Source organism: Drosophila navojoa, chromosome X (genome assembly GCF_054131105.1).
Source record: "Drosophila navojoa isolate 15081-1374.11 chromosome X, UAZ_NAV_1.0, whole genome shotgun sequence".
In the NCBI taxonomy this organism is placed as follows: Eukaryota; Metazoa; Arthropoda; class Insecta; order Diptera; family Drosophilidae; genus Drosophila; species Drosophila navojoa.
In genome coordinates this window covers 9,364,484-9,375,355 of record NC_142895.1, presented here as the reverse complement: position 1 = coordinate 9,375,355, position 10,872 = coordinate 9,364,484, and the positions used below count along the sequence as shown (strand labels likewise).

General features: G+C 43.0%; 4 protein-coding genes across 7 annotated transcripts; 1 reads left to right on the top strand and 3 right to left on the bottom strand.

The window, feature by feature from the left end:
- Nucleotides 1-180: 180 nt before the first annotated feature.
- LOC108657148 (protein KTI12 homolog) lies at nt 181-1,323 on the bottom strand. The gene is made up of 3 exons (XM_018109618.3): nt 980-1,323; nt 562-905; nt 181-505 (listed from the first exon to the last, which is right to left on the bottom strand). Exons 1-3 carry the CDS (start codon nt 1,242-1,244, stop codon nt 218-220), a joined length of 897 nt encoding a protein of 298 aa, XP_017965107.1. The 5' UTR covers nt 1,245-1,323; the 3' UTR covers nt 181-217.
- A 270-nt stretch (nt 1,324-1,593) lies between these two features.
- LOC108657145 (protein SMG9) lies at nt 1,594-3,690 on the top strand. The gene is made up of 2 exons (XM_018109611.3): nt 1,594-1,765; nt 1,831-3,690. The coding sequence occupies exons 1-2, from the start codon at nt 1,727-1,729 to the stop codon at nt 3,181-3,183; spliced, it is 1,392 nt and encodes a 463-aa protein (XP_017965100.1). The 5' UTR covers nt 1,594-1,726; the 3' UTR covers nt 3,184-3,690.
- Nucleotides 3,519-7,001, bottom strand: LOC108657147 (carnosine N-methyltransferase unmet). Of its 2 annotated transcripts, none has more exons than XM_018109616.3 (5): nt 6,677-7,001; nt 6,163-6,406; nt 5,242-5,441; nt 4,674-5,072; nt 3,519-4,340 (listed from the first exon to the last, which is right to left on the bottom strand). In XM_018109616.3, the coding sequence occupies exons 1-5, from the start codon at nt 6,814-6,816 to the stop codon at nt 3,968-3,970; spliced, it is 1,356 nt and encodes a 451-aa protein (XP_017965105.1). In that variant the 5' UTR covers nt 6,817-7,001; the 3' UTR covers nt 3,519-3,967. The 2 variants fall into 2 exon arrangements, with proteins under 2 accessions (XP_017965105.1, XP_017965106.1); XM_018109617.3 differs by having other exon boundaries at nt 5,242-5,360; nt 6,677-6,999.
- A 57-nt stretch (nt 7,002-7,058) lies between these two features.
- On the bottom strand, nt 7,059-10,631 carry BTBD9 (BTB (POZ) domain containing 9). 3 transcript variants are annotated; one of them, XM_089264115.1, is made up of 6 exons: nt 10,299-10,631; nt 9,486-10,218; nt 8,791-9,429; nt 8,286-8,732; nt 8,093-8,225; nt 7,059-7,839 (listed from the first exon to the last, which is right to left on the bottom strand). In XM_089264115.1, exons 2-6 carry the CDS (start codon nt 10,098-10,100, stop codon nt 7,721-7,723), a joined length of 1,953 nt encoding a protein of 650 aa, XP_089120241.1. In that variant the 5' UTR covers nt 10,101-10,218; nt 10,299-10,631; the 3' UTR covers nt 7,059-7,720. The 3 variants fall into 3 exon arrangements, with proteins under 3 accessions (XP_089120241.1, XP_089120240.1, XP_017965097.1); XM_089264114.1 differs by having other exon boundaries at nt 7,059-8,225; XM_018109608.3 differs by having other exon boundaries at nt 7,059-8,225; nt 9,486-10,215.
- Between the last annotated feature and the right edge of the window lie 241 nt (nt 10,632-10,872).

Genomic DNA, 10,872 nt, shown 5'->3' with positions numbered 1-10,872 from the left:
AATCATGTAAGTGTCAAAAAAATGTATGGCGGCCATGTTGTTAGAGTTAACCTAACTTTAATTGTGAACAATACTGATGTGGCTGATAGCTGTATTGCCCGTTTAATGTTAAGTGTACTTAAAATGGCACTGTCAGCACAGAGGGTGGCCACTGTTTAACATAAAATAAAATGCGCCAAATTTAAAAAAAAAACTATTAAAATAATTTATTTATAATTTAACAACCAGTTGTATTGGCATTGATGAACTGCACAAAAAGTTGCGGCACCTGATCCAATGGTGCCGGTGTCGTCTGGTTGCCCCTGCATCTACTTGAAATAAACTGCTGCCGCAATCGATTCAACCGCATCGCATTCATAGTCGTTGATACCTTAACCTTGGTTGTGCTGCCCTGGATGCACAGTTGGCCAAATGCGCCAACTTTGGCAGCACCCAGTATCTCCTGAATAATGTGCTGCAATATAGTATCCACCTCGAACAGGTAGTTCGTTGCGCCCAAAGGCGCCTGAAACATATAATGAAGTCAAAAGGTAATCAATAAATAAAATTTCGCCTGCTTACGTTTTGTGTGCTTTGATTTGGCGGCAAGGGGCGTGTCTCATAGAGCGACTTGTAGATGCTCTCAAAGTTGAGTATATCCTCTGGTAAGACCACAAACAAGTGACTGTCCCACCGGTTGTTGCCATGCGGTTCCTCGTAGCGCATGCAGAGCGCATCGAAAATCTCGCGGGTATACGGAATATTCGAGTTGTTCAACAGAGGCTCGTTGGCTGAATCAGTCAGCACATCCGGATCCGTGCGCTGTATATTGAAGCTCCAAGCCTGCTCCTTCGGTATACACGTGAACAGGGTGCACTGTGTCGTCCTAGCAGCCTTGGTCATGCAGAATATCTCATAACGATAGCCTGCCAAAAAATACAACAAAATATATCAATTCAGTTGACCAATGCCAAATGTCAAACGCAAGTCCTCTGCTCACCCTTAATATAGTTGCAAGCATCGAGTATGATAAGGTCCTCCTTGTTCAGCTGCCGGGACGCTTCCGATTTAAGGTCACTGCGCACGATCTTCTCCTTTTGCGAATCGGCAAAATATGCGTTCTTCTCGAAGAGCGCTTTAGGCACTGCCACATTCTCACTAATCAGATGGACCTTTTTGTTCCTGCTTAGAAAGTAATTTTGTAGTTCGCGGGCTCTTGACGACTTGCCGCTTGCGGGTAGGCCAGATATTACAATAATTGGCATTATTGAAACTTGTATTTATTGCATTCTCTGAAATTCAACTTATGCCTGCTCCTGCTAATGTCGAGCAATGCCTGAACATGGTGTGACAGCCATCGATTAAGCTGTTGTCTATTATCGATATGGCAATCGGCTTATCGTTTTGGCGAAATATCAATTTGTATTGCAAATTTACTGCGTGCCTGCAAATATGGTCTTTTGTATACATACCAATGTTGTATTATTTATTAATTTTTTTTATTAACAAAATAAATTTGGTTTGTTTTATGTCTTATAATTTTTATTAGTGCAAACATTTTGAATGCAGCGGCAACTATCGTTCTTTCGATATCAATATATTTCCAGTGTTGCTCAGTACTGGATTTCAGAAAAACAAACGCACAGCTGAGCACATACGAGGCTCCAATTGTTATTCAGATTCCTCTTTGCTGCACTGCATCCAACATTTTTGCTCCACTGTGTGCTGCACGTTTAGGGCTTGCGGCATGACCGAGAACCGCAGACGCTTTCGCAACAAAAAACGCGTGAGTATATCGAAAGTTTCAGTAGTTGTTGAAGTTAATTTCTTGTCTTGTTAATTTGTTAATAGGAAGATGGACGTCAGGGTCCTCCAACAACAACGCCGGTGACGATTGCACGTCGTGAGGACTTGCGCACGCCCCTCGTCCTGACGAAAATCTTATTGAAAAAGGAGGGCGATTCGAATCCGGGCAGCAGCAGCAGTGGCAGCTACAACGAACTTCCCACATCCATTCGAACGATCATCATTAATCGCAGCGATGCAGCGCAACAAGGCTGCAATCCGCCTTCGACCAATGTCACTTCTACGCTGAGCAGCAGCTCAACGGCGGCCAAAGAGAAGACAAATGGCACCCCCACTTTCAGCCAGGACTCATCGTTGCCAACCCAAATGACACGATCGGCGCCGCTGTACGTCTCCAGCGGCGTCTTTAATTCCAATGCACACAAGTTCTTCCACAAAACCAACACGGACTTCGCTGTCATCGGCGTGCTGGGCGCCCAGGGCGTCGGCAAGTCCACGCTGCTCAATCTTCTGGCCAGCGAGCGTGCTAACGACTACGATTACTACCAGCATATTTTCGCTCCAGAAGCGGACGAGTGCATATTTTCCACCCGACATGGGTCCAGTCAGCAGAGCCAATCGCACCGCCAACATCAGCACCAACACCAACACCAACGTCAGCACCAGTCGCCGAACAGCTCCAAGCAGGTGCTGAATCCACGCACCGAGAGTCTGCAGTTCTTCATCACACGGGAGCGGTTTGTGCTGCTGGATACGGCGCCGATGCTGGCTGGCACCACGTCCAAGGACGCTGACCACTTAGATCTACAGACACTGGCCACTACGATGCACCTGCTCAGCGTTTGCCATGTCCTGTTGCTAGCCTTGGACGAGCTGAGCCTGGAGCAGCTGCGTTTGCTGCACGCCGCCTTGCGGCTGCGTCCACGCGCTCCCTACAAAGGCTACGTGCGTGACTATCTGCCACAACTGATATTTGTGCGGACGCGCGCCAAGCGCCAGGATTATGAGCCGGCTCGACGCGACCAGCTGGACAAGCAGCTGGCGCTGCTCTTCGAGAGCACTGGACTGCCCATCCACCGGGGGCGCGGCGAGGCGCGTGTCCTCAACAGCTTTCTCCTTCCCGAGCTGAGCGGCAATGCGGCTGTTGCCCACCATGCGGCTGCGTCGGAGGTGGTTCGTCAATTCCGTGATCGTGTGTTCACTACCGTGCGTACGTCCATGTGCCAGAGCAACGACTTTTCGGAGTCGCTTTGGTACGAGCTGTTCACCGAGACGGCGAAGATCTGTGCCACGGACGGCCAGCACTTCGAGCAGATCTTTGCGGAGATCAAGCTGTGTCATCTCGAACTGCGGCCCAAGTGGCGACCCGACTCCAATTGGCGCAGCGAATCTACCTGAACTGTAATTGGCTCATGTATTAGCGCGGGATGGCATGAGCAGGCAACAGAAAGAGACAGGAACAGAGACGGAGAAGGAGACAGAAAGAGAGAGCTGCATTCATTTACGACTACTAGACATACTTACATATATGTTAGATGTATCATTTGTATATACTCGCATATACACATAGAGTACATGTATCGATAATTATCGATTTATATATAAATACTAACTAAATTAAGCGTATGACTGCTATTTCTGGTGGGCTGTGTAGAGGTATTAAAATTTAGTCATATAATGGAAAAGTGAATACCTACACAAGATCAGATCAAAAGAACTAAAGAATATTAATCAGAACGTGTATGTTTAATAAATTTAACGAACTCTTTGGAGTCAGACATAGAAGGATTTACAGTTGGTATTTAAGTAGATTGAACAGGTCAGCTCATATATATATAAACTTTTGTAAATACTTCCATATCATCATTAATTTAGAATACATTTTGAATAAATTTGTAAGGCTTACACAGATTGCATGAAGTAGAGATTCTAGCTATAGTTATATATCTAGTACAGTTCTATAAATCCGGCTCAGCTGCTGCTTCTTTTAAATATTAGATTATGTTTTGTTTTTTGGTCTTGCACTTGAAATTCGTTGACTGATTTTTTATTATTATTTGTGCTACTTTTGTGTAGTTTTCTCGTTATATACTATATATATATATATATATATATATATATATTTGTAGGCGCGGTGGGCGTGGCTGTTGATGTTTCGTCAGATGTGTCTGTGTGTGTGATATCACGTTTGCTTTGGTTGCACCTCAGTCTCTAGATCGACATCGTGGTCGCTGCTTTGGTTGACAATCAGATCCGGGGGCTCCTTGTTGTCGCGCTCCCTCGCCTCCGACGTTTGCTGTGCTTTCATGTAGTCTTTGGGCGGCTTGCGACAGACCCAGAACAAGCTCTGATATTCGCTTTGCTTCATCGACTGCGGATTCTGTGCGTATTTGGTGCGTATACCACTGCGCGAGCTCAATATGTCAAATCCGATGCTCTCCATAATGATGATCAGATCCTCGTACGTTGGCTCAATGCTGTTCTGGCCATTGATGTCGCTGTAGTGGTAGAGCAGCGGTCCCAGATTCACCCAAATGCCGCCAGGCACTAGAATCCTGCAGGAAGAAATATACAAAAGTATCAATAGGGGTTCTTAAGCTATTCACAAAGATCTAGCTGAACTTCATCAAAATTGATATAACAAATCGGAAGTTACACAAAAGGTAAAAAATTTGCTCTATTTAAGGTCTATGTCTCATGCCATGTTTCTATGGGCGAGCAGATGAGTCAATCGAGTAATTCCTTAATCGATCAATTAATTGTATTGTTCCGAAACCTTTGCAGAACTGATGAATCAAACGATTAGTCAATCAATCGAGTCAGCTTTTCAGACTTGTAGACCTTTGTTAAACCCTTTAAGATTTCAACAACAGGGCTCATCAACTCACTTGTAAATTGTGCGTACAAAATCGATAACATTGTTGGCACAATCGATAAAGAAACATGTTGCCACACAATTGTATGCATTCGGCGATTTATAGACCTCCAGAAAATCTCCGGCTGCCATCTCAATATTGCCCTTGGGAGGATTCCTGACCGGGCACACGTCGGGGAAGCGCACAGAGGCCACCTGATCGGCGCGTCGCATATTGTTCACGTACTGATGCACCCAGGGATAGAGCACGTGCTTGTTCTCGTAGTCGCACAGATTGAGCACGAAATTGGATGCGATCAGCATGAAGTAGGAGAACTCGTTGCCCTCGCAGGCGTAGCCACGGCAGGCCAGCTCATAGGTGAGCCTGCCCAGGCCAGCGCCAGGCACCAGGATCTTAATCTCATTCAGTTTACTGTAGGGACGAGAGAGACAGAGAGAGATTTATATATGAATGTATAAAACTATATCATCACTAAACTACCTATACTATTACTATTATTGTAGAGGGCTGACTCAACCAGTTAACATTTCCTATATATAAAACATTTGTATCATCTACAATTATCATAGCGAATACTCACTAATCGGATGGCTTGTAATACTCCTCGATGCTGTCGATGATCGGCTTGTAGGATTGCTCACGTTCTATGGCACATTCGGCGCTCCAGTCACGTGCGATCAGCTTCAATGTGGATTGGGCCTTTAAAATTTTTAGAGGTTCAACATCAACATCATCAGCAACAACAACATCATCATCATGACCATCAACAAGAAAATTAGTCTAAGATATAGATAGATTTTGTTGTGTACAGTTTATCGTTTATTTCTTTAATAAAAACCAAAAAAATGCAAATTGTCAATCAATGCGTGTGGTTAGGCTCTGTTGCTCTCTGAAGGACATATTCAAGAGGGGAAGGTATCATATCAAATATTATTATATATTATGCCTGTCTTCAAAATAGTAAACCAAGTATGATAATCTTATCTATCAGATCTAGTCTATTCCAAAAGACAACTCTAAACTCGAATTTATTGAGAGCATTTTATATAAAATATACGAAGATGATTTCTGCCTATGGATCTATCTTCTATACGCTGTGTGAAAATGTTCATATTTATATAGAATCTGATCGATAAGTAATATTTATCAATAAATCAATTTTTAAATATACTTCATTAATATTTTTGAGATACATGTAGACAATTTTCTACTATGAAAATATGTATATTACAGTCTTCTCTAAGAAAAAAAATCTATAATTACTGAATATGAAAATATACGATATGATATACATATGTACATATGTATATGATTTCTAAATTTGAGCCGATTGCCTAGCCTTGTAATATGTATACATAGCCCAAAGACCCTTTAGAGAATAAGCTAAAAAACTAGTCTAATGGATGGCCTAAATCTGTTTTTGTACCACTGTGCATAGGCAGAAGAAGAGTAGATATAGACATGCAATTAGAGAAGCTATAGATTTTGGAACAACACTCACTTGATCCATGTCACCATGTCGCACATGGTCGGGCGCCTCATCCAGCTCTATGTCCGTGTCGCCATCGCTTGTGGGATAGAGAACGCGATCGCGCAAGATCTCACAGATCACAGATTGATTGCAGTCGATGCAGCTCCGCACGTTGTCCAAATGCGAACGATATTTGCTGAGCAGGCGCTGATCTTCAGCGGACAAGCTGTTCAGGTAAGCTTCCGTTTTGTTAACCCTTATGTAGGCGTAACGTCTATTTTGTAATGCGGGTGGTAGTAAAGTTGATGATTAGAGCAGATGTTCTACATACACATGTAAGCACACAAACACACACACACACACACACACACACGTACGTACGTTGGCACATGTCAAACCGCTTAAATTGATTTTCGTTATCAGCTGTTAAACATGCACATTCATGTACACTTCTCCCCATGTTTTGAGTGTGTGAGTGTGCGGGTAATTTGCATTGGCACTTTGGGCATTTATACCGTTTGTTTACAATTGCATGAAGACCCACCTGTAGTACTGAAAGGCATTCTGCACTTTCTGTATGTGGCGCCGTTCCTCCTCGTCCTCTTTGGCGGTAAATGCCAGTGTCTGATCCTCATGCATTTTGGGATGCATGGGAAATGGCAGCGATGGCACCATGTCGCTCATGGCCGCAATAAATATGGTAAATGAACAAATTTATGAGCGCTTAAATGCCAATAAGTACTTAAGGCAACTTATCGACTTTATGTACAGGCTATCGAGCACCTAGTGTTGATCAACGACTATCGTGTCATTGCATTGCCCTGGAATTATCGATACTGCACTAAGCTATCGCCGGTTATAGCTGAATTTAAAAAATTTTTCGATTGAAAAAAATTTCCCTTTCGTTTTAAATAAAAAAGAAACAATTTGAAAAAACATGCCTGTTATAAATTTATTGCGTGCTTCACACAAATGTAACAAAATATTTATGTTGTTAATAAATAGTACGTTTCAGACAGAATGAACCAGACATCAATCCTTTTTTTTTTTTGTATTTTAGTTTTTGGATTAAACGCAATGCGCAAGCATTCCAACAAAACCGCATCAACGAAATTATTTAGAATAAATATGTTTATAAGGAATAGTCATTTGTACAAGCAATTGTCAATTGTGATTGGAAGGGTACTTGGATGATGCCATATGTTGAGGTTTGCTGTCTTTTATCATGATTGATATCTATATACATATATATATATGTGAATAAGTGCATATGTACTCATACCCACATATATATTCAAGTCTATATGTGTATGCACATATAAATTGATATATACATGTATACTTAAATACATACTTGTACATACTTGTAGTATTTGTATTAATTATAGCTATTGCTTACAGTTAAATTGAATAGCTTGTGATAAATAATTGGTAAGTGCTTGCTTGTACAAATTTAAGTAATTAACAGCTCTTTTGACCACAGGAGTATTTTGAGTTGAGATATATGTGTATATCTGTATTAAAAAAAAAAAAAATCCCAGTTTTTACTTTTCATTTGCCGATGTCGATGCTGGTTGCTTAACGTCTTCTAAGACCAGCTGAACGAGCGATGCTGCAGGCTCCTCACTACCTCGTTCCTGCTCGGTCTCCCGTCCCAGCTCCTTTTCCCTCGGCTTTTCACGCTGCTGTTTTGGTGGAGATAGTGATCTAGGAGAGAGATGTGATAGCTCAGCCATCAGTGTGCTGGTTGTTGGCGTTGATGGCGTTGTCGTTGCGGATCCTGTGGCCGATGTGGACAGATTGTCAAAAGATTCGCAATGCAAGTCCATGCCGCTTGACAGACTTGTAGCGGAGGAATTGGTGTTGACTGCTGAAAGGCGTGACCAGTGTGTCATGCTATTTGGACTGGCAGCTGTTAGGGTGACCGACAAAGACAACGCCGCAGCCGCACGGGACGTACTCGCAATGTCATCGTCTGCTTTTAGTTGCTGCTCAAAAGTCTCTGCACGTTCGCGCTCCTTTTCCTGTTCAGCTATCTTTTTCAAAAAGCTCTTGTCCTGACTGGGGCATTCCAGGTGCACGCAATGGAATATCTGTGAAGTATACATTCATTAATCTTTACCTTAAGTATTCTCAACTTTTGTTGGACGCGCCTCATTTGCCGTATTACGAGTGCCCACGATTCGTATGAAGACAATGGGTCGTGGTGTGAAATGAAAGTTTTGCCAGGAGCGCGCCTTCTCGTTCCGCTTATCGACGACCATCTGCCAATTCTTGCGATTCGTTGATGTCTCAATGTAGAAACTATAGGTACGATCATCGCAATCCCACAACAGCAAACGCATCGATCCGATATAATATGGTTGACCCAGACGCACAACAATCTCGCCGCTGCCCAGCTGATGGCATGTATAGCCCGAGTCCCAATCGTAGCGCGAGAAGTCGCCGTTAATCAATGCATTCCGTGTGCGGCTAACTCCGTCGGTGACAATGGCGCTCATATCAATGGTGGCCACATTCGCCTTGGGCGCAACAAAGCCATCAACGATTTTGGGAAAATTCGTTGTGTGCATGGCCTCTAGGCCAACCACGTGGAATACCTGAAATCCATTTGTAAAGAAATTTTGAATGCCAAACAATGCAACAATAACAGCTCACCCGATTCACTGTATTCTGTGTGCCCACAATACGTATGTAGCGCAGTGGACGTGCCTCAAAGTATAGAAACTGCCAGGAACGGCAATGGTATTCGCTGTAATCAATCACGCGTTCCCAGTGCTGTTGATTGCCGGACACCTCTACAAAGTAGGAGTAAGCGCGACTATCGCGATCCCAGAGCAGCATGCGTATATGATTGATCATGCACATGGTGCCCAGCTCAACTACAATGCCCGTATCGCTGCTATCTGTGATGCAGTGGCGGGTATAACCGTGCTCCATGTCATACGAGGTGACGTCGCCATCTAACAAAGACGAACGGCATTCGCCATGAATGCAATGTGCTGAAAATTTGGCTGTTGCCACATTCTCCTCCGGCCAGAGGGCTGCACGATAGGGCAAAGTCTTGGAGGTGCTCAGTTCATCGATGGCATCCAGAATTTTATCTGGATCCAAAATTCCAGATGGGCGGACAACTTGTAGCAAATGCTCCAGATTCATGAGTGGCAGCCGCACCAAGGAGACAACCGTCTTGATATCAATATTCGGATTATAGCGACTCCATTTCCAGACGGCTAAAAATATTTGCACCTCTGGCGCAAAGAAGCAATCACGACGCAGTATTTCCTCTAACGATTCCTATGGGAAATTTTGTATTAGATAGAGGATGTCAATTGTTGTTGCTTGTCGCTCACCCTTGAGAGCATTTTGAAGCTATCGTGCTGCAGCAGATCGACGGCATTGCGATCCATAAACATGAGACAGACCTGTGTGAGTTCCTCGAGATTGTAGAGCCGTGCTGCATCCAAAATCATGCAGACATTGTTCAAAGCCAAATATCTACGTAGATATTTCGATATGGCCATTTCCAGATCCTGAAACCCGTACTGATTGGCCATGCCTAGCACACCGATGATAGCGTCTTCATCCAAGCTGGATAACGACAGGGTGCCGGAGTAAATGTAACGCAAAAGCACTTTAAACGGCTCCAGCGGCACTTCCATTGCAATTTGTCGCTGTGACGCCTCCGACATGCCTCCATAGAGTAGGGCACGAAAATAATCGCTTCGTGCTGCCAATATGGCTCTATGTGCTGGCAACTGTTGTTCCTCTACAAGGAACTCGACGTCGGCATAACGTTCGTTCATGCAGAGCCGGGCTATATCTGCTGAGAAACGGTCCCCCAGATCTACTTCATCTGTGTATTCCGTTATTGTGGTAGTATCTGTACTGGTGTTGTCATTGGCCAGTGTTGCCATACTATTGCATCCGATTCCACCATGCATTTTGTGATGCCCCTGGCTGCTCATTCTTGTATAACTAAATAAATTTTGTTGTGTGCGTATGTGTACGCGTGTGTGTGTTTGTATACGTGCGGGTGTGTGAGTGCTGCTTTTCTTTTTAGTTTGTTTATATATTAATAAACTACTAATAAATTACAGAGAATTTAAAGGATAATTAATAGCTTTATTAAAATAAGCTGTGGACTGATAATATTGAGTACCTACTTTGTACTATTGTTTGCTTGTTTAATTTTTTGGCAAGAGCTTGCAATTTCGGCGACTCTGCTTAACAAATGATTCTTCCTCTCTTGCTTCTGTGTGTGGGATTATTTGTTCGGAGGTTTTTTGTTTGGTACTCGTTGGGTACCGTTTTTTTATTGTCTGACCATGCACAGTACTCTTTGGCATCTGAATTTCTCCGAAGTAGGCAAGCGTCTTATTATAAAATAAGTACGTGCAAGGATTCCGGCTGCTTTGTTAATCCAATTATGTTGTCGCAATTTGTCAATGTTTTCTAGTTGCAAGAATTAGTGAAGTTGAGATGAGTGTAGGCACTTATCGGTGGCTAGCTATCGATAACAATAAAACAGCCGTTAACATCGCCTAAGTTGCTGATATTAACAGACAAAATTATCGAAATTAAAAACTAGTAATGGGTTTGTTTGAATGTTAAATTTAGATTTGAAAAAAAAATTAGGAAATGAGCTACGTAATAACACGATATAATAACCAGATTATAATGTAACAGGGATACTAATTAACTACGAATACATATATAAATTTGTCATAAGCGTGTAGT

What these genes read in the sequence shown, in the direction of transcription:
- LOC108657148 (XM_018109618.3), bottom strand. Translation starts at nt 1,244, where the DNA reads ATGCCAATTATTGTAATATCTGGCCTACCCGCAAGCGGCAAGTCGTCA. An exon ending in TGCTTGCAACTATATTAAGG is followed by an intron (nt 906 to 979) that starts GTGAGCAGAGGA and finishes ATTTTTTGGCAG; the next exon opens with GCTATCGTTATGAGATATTC. An exon ending in CAAATCAAAGCACACAAAAC is followed by an intron (nt 506 to 561) that starts GTAAGCAGGCGA and finishes TATATGTTTCAG; the next exon opens with GCGCCTTTGGGCGCAACGAA.
- LOC108657145 (XM_018109611.3), top strand. Translation starts at nt 1,727, where the DNA reads ATGACCGAGAACCGCAGACGCTTTCGCAACAAAAAACGC. An exon ending in GCTTTCGCAACAAAAAACGC is followed by an intron (nt 1,766 to 1,830) that starts GTGAGTATATCG and finishes ATTTGTTAATAG; the next exon opens with GAAGATGGACGTCAGGGTCC.
- LOC108657147 (XM_018109616.3), bottom strand. Translation starts at nt 6,816, where the DNA reads ATGAGCGACATGGTGCCATCGCTGCCATTTCCCATGCATCCCAAAATG. An exon ending in AATGCCTTTCAGTACTACAG is followed by an intron (nt 6,407 to 6,676) that starts GTGGGTCTTCAT and finishes ATTACAAAATAG; the next exon opens with ACGTTACGCCTACATAAGGG. An exon ending in TATTACAAGCCATCCGATTA is followed by an intron (nt 5,073 to 5,241) that starts GTGAGTATTCGC and finishes TCGTCCCTACAG; the next exon opens with TAAACTGAATGAGATTAAGA.
- BTBD9 (XM_089264114.1), bottom strand. Translation starts at nt 10,100, where the DNA reads ATGAGCAGCCAGGGGCATCACAAAATGCATGGTGGAATCGGATGCAAT. An exon ending in GCTTCAAAATGCTCTCAAGG is followed by an intron (nt 9,430 to 9,485) that starts GTGAGCGACAAG and finishes AATTTCCCATAG; the next exon opens with GAATCGTTAGAGGAAATACT. An exon ending in CTCGTAATACGGCAAATGAG is followed by an intron (nt 8,226 to 8,285) that starts GCGCGTCCAACA and finishes TATACTTCACAG; the next exon opens with ATATTCCATTGCGTGCACCT.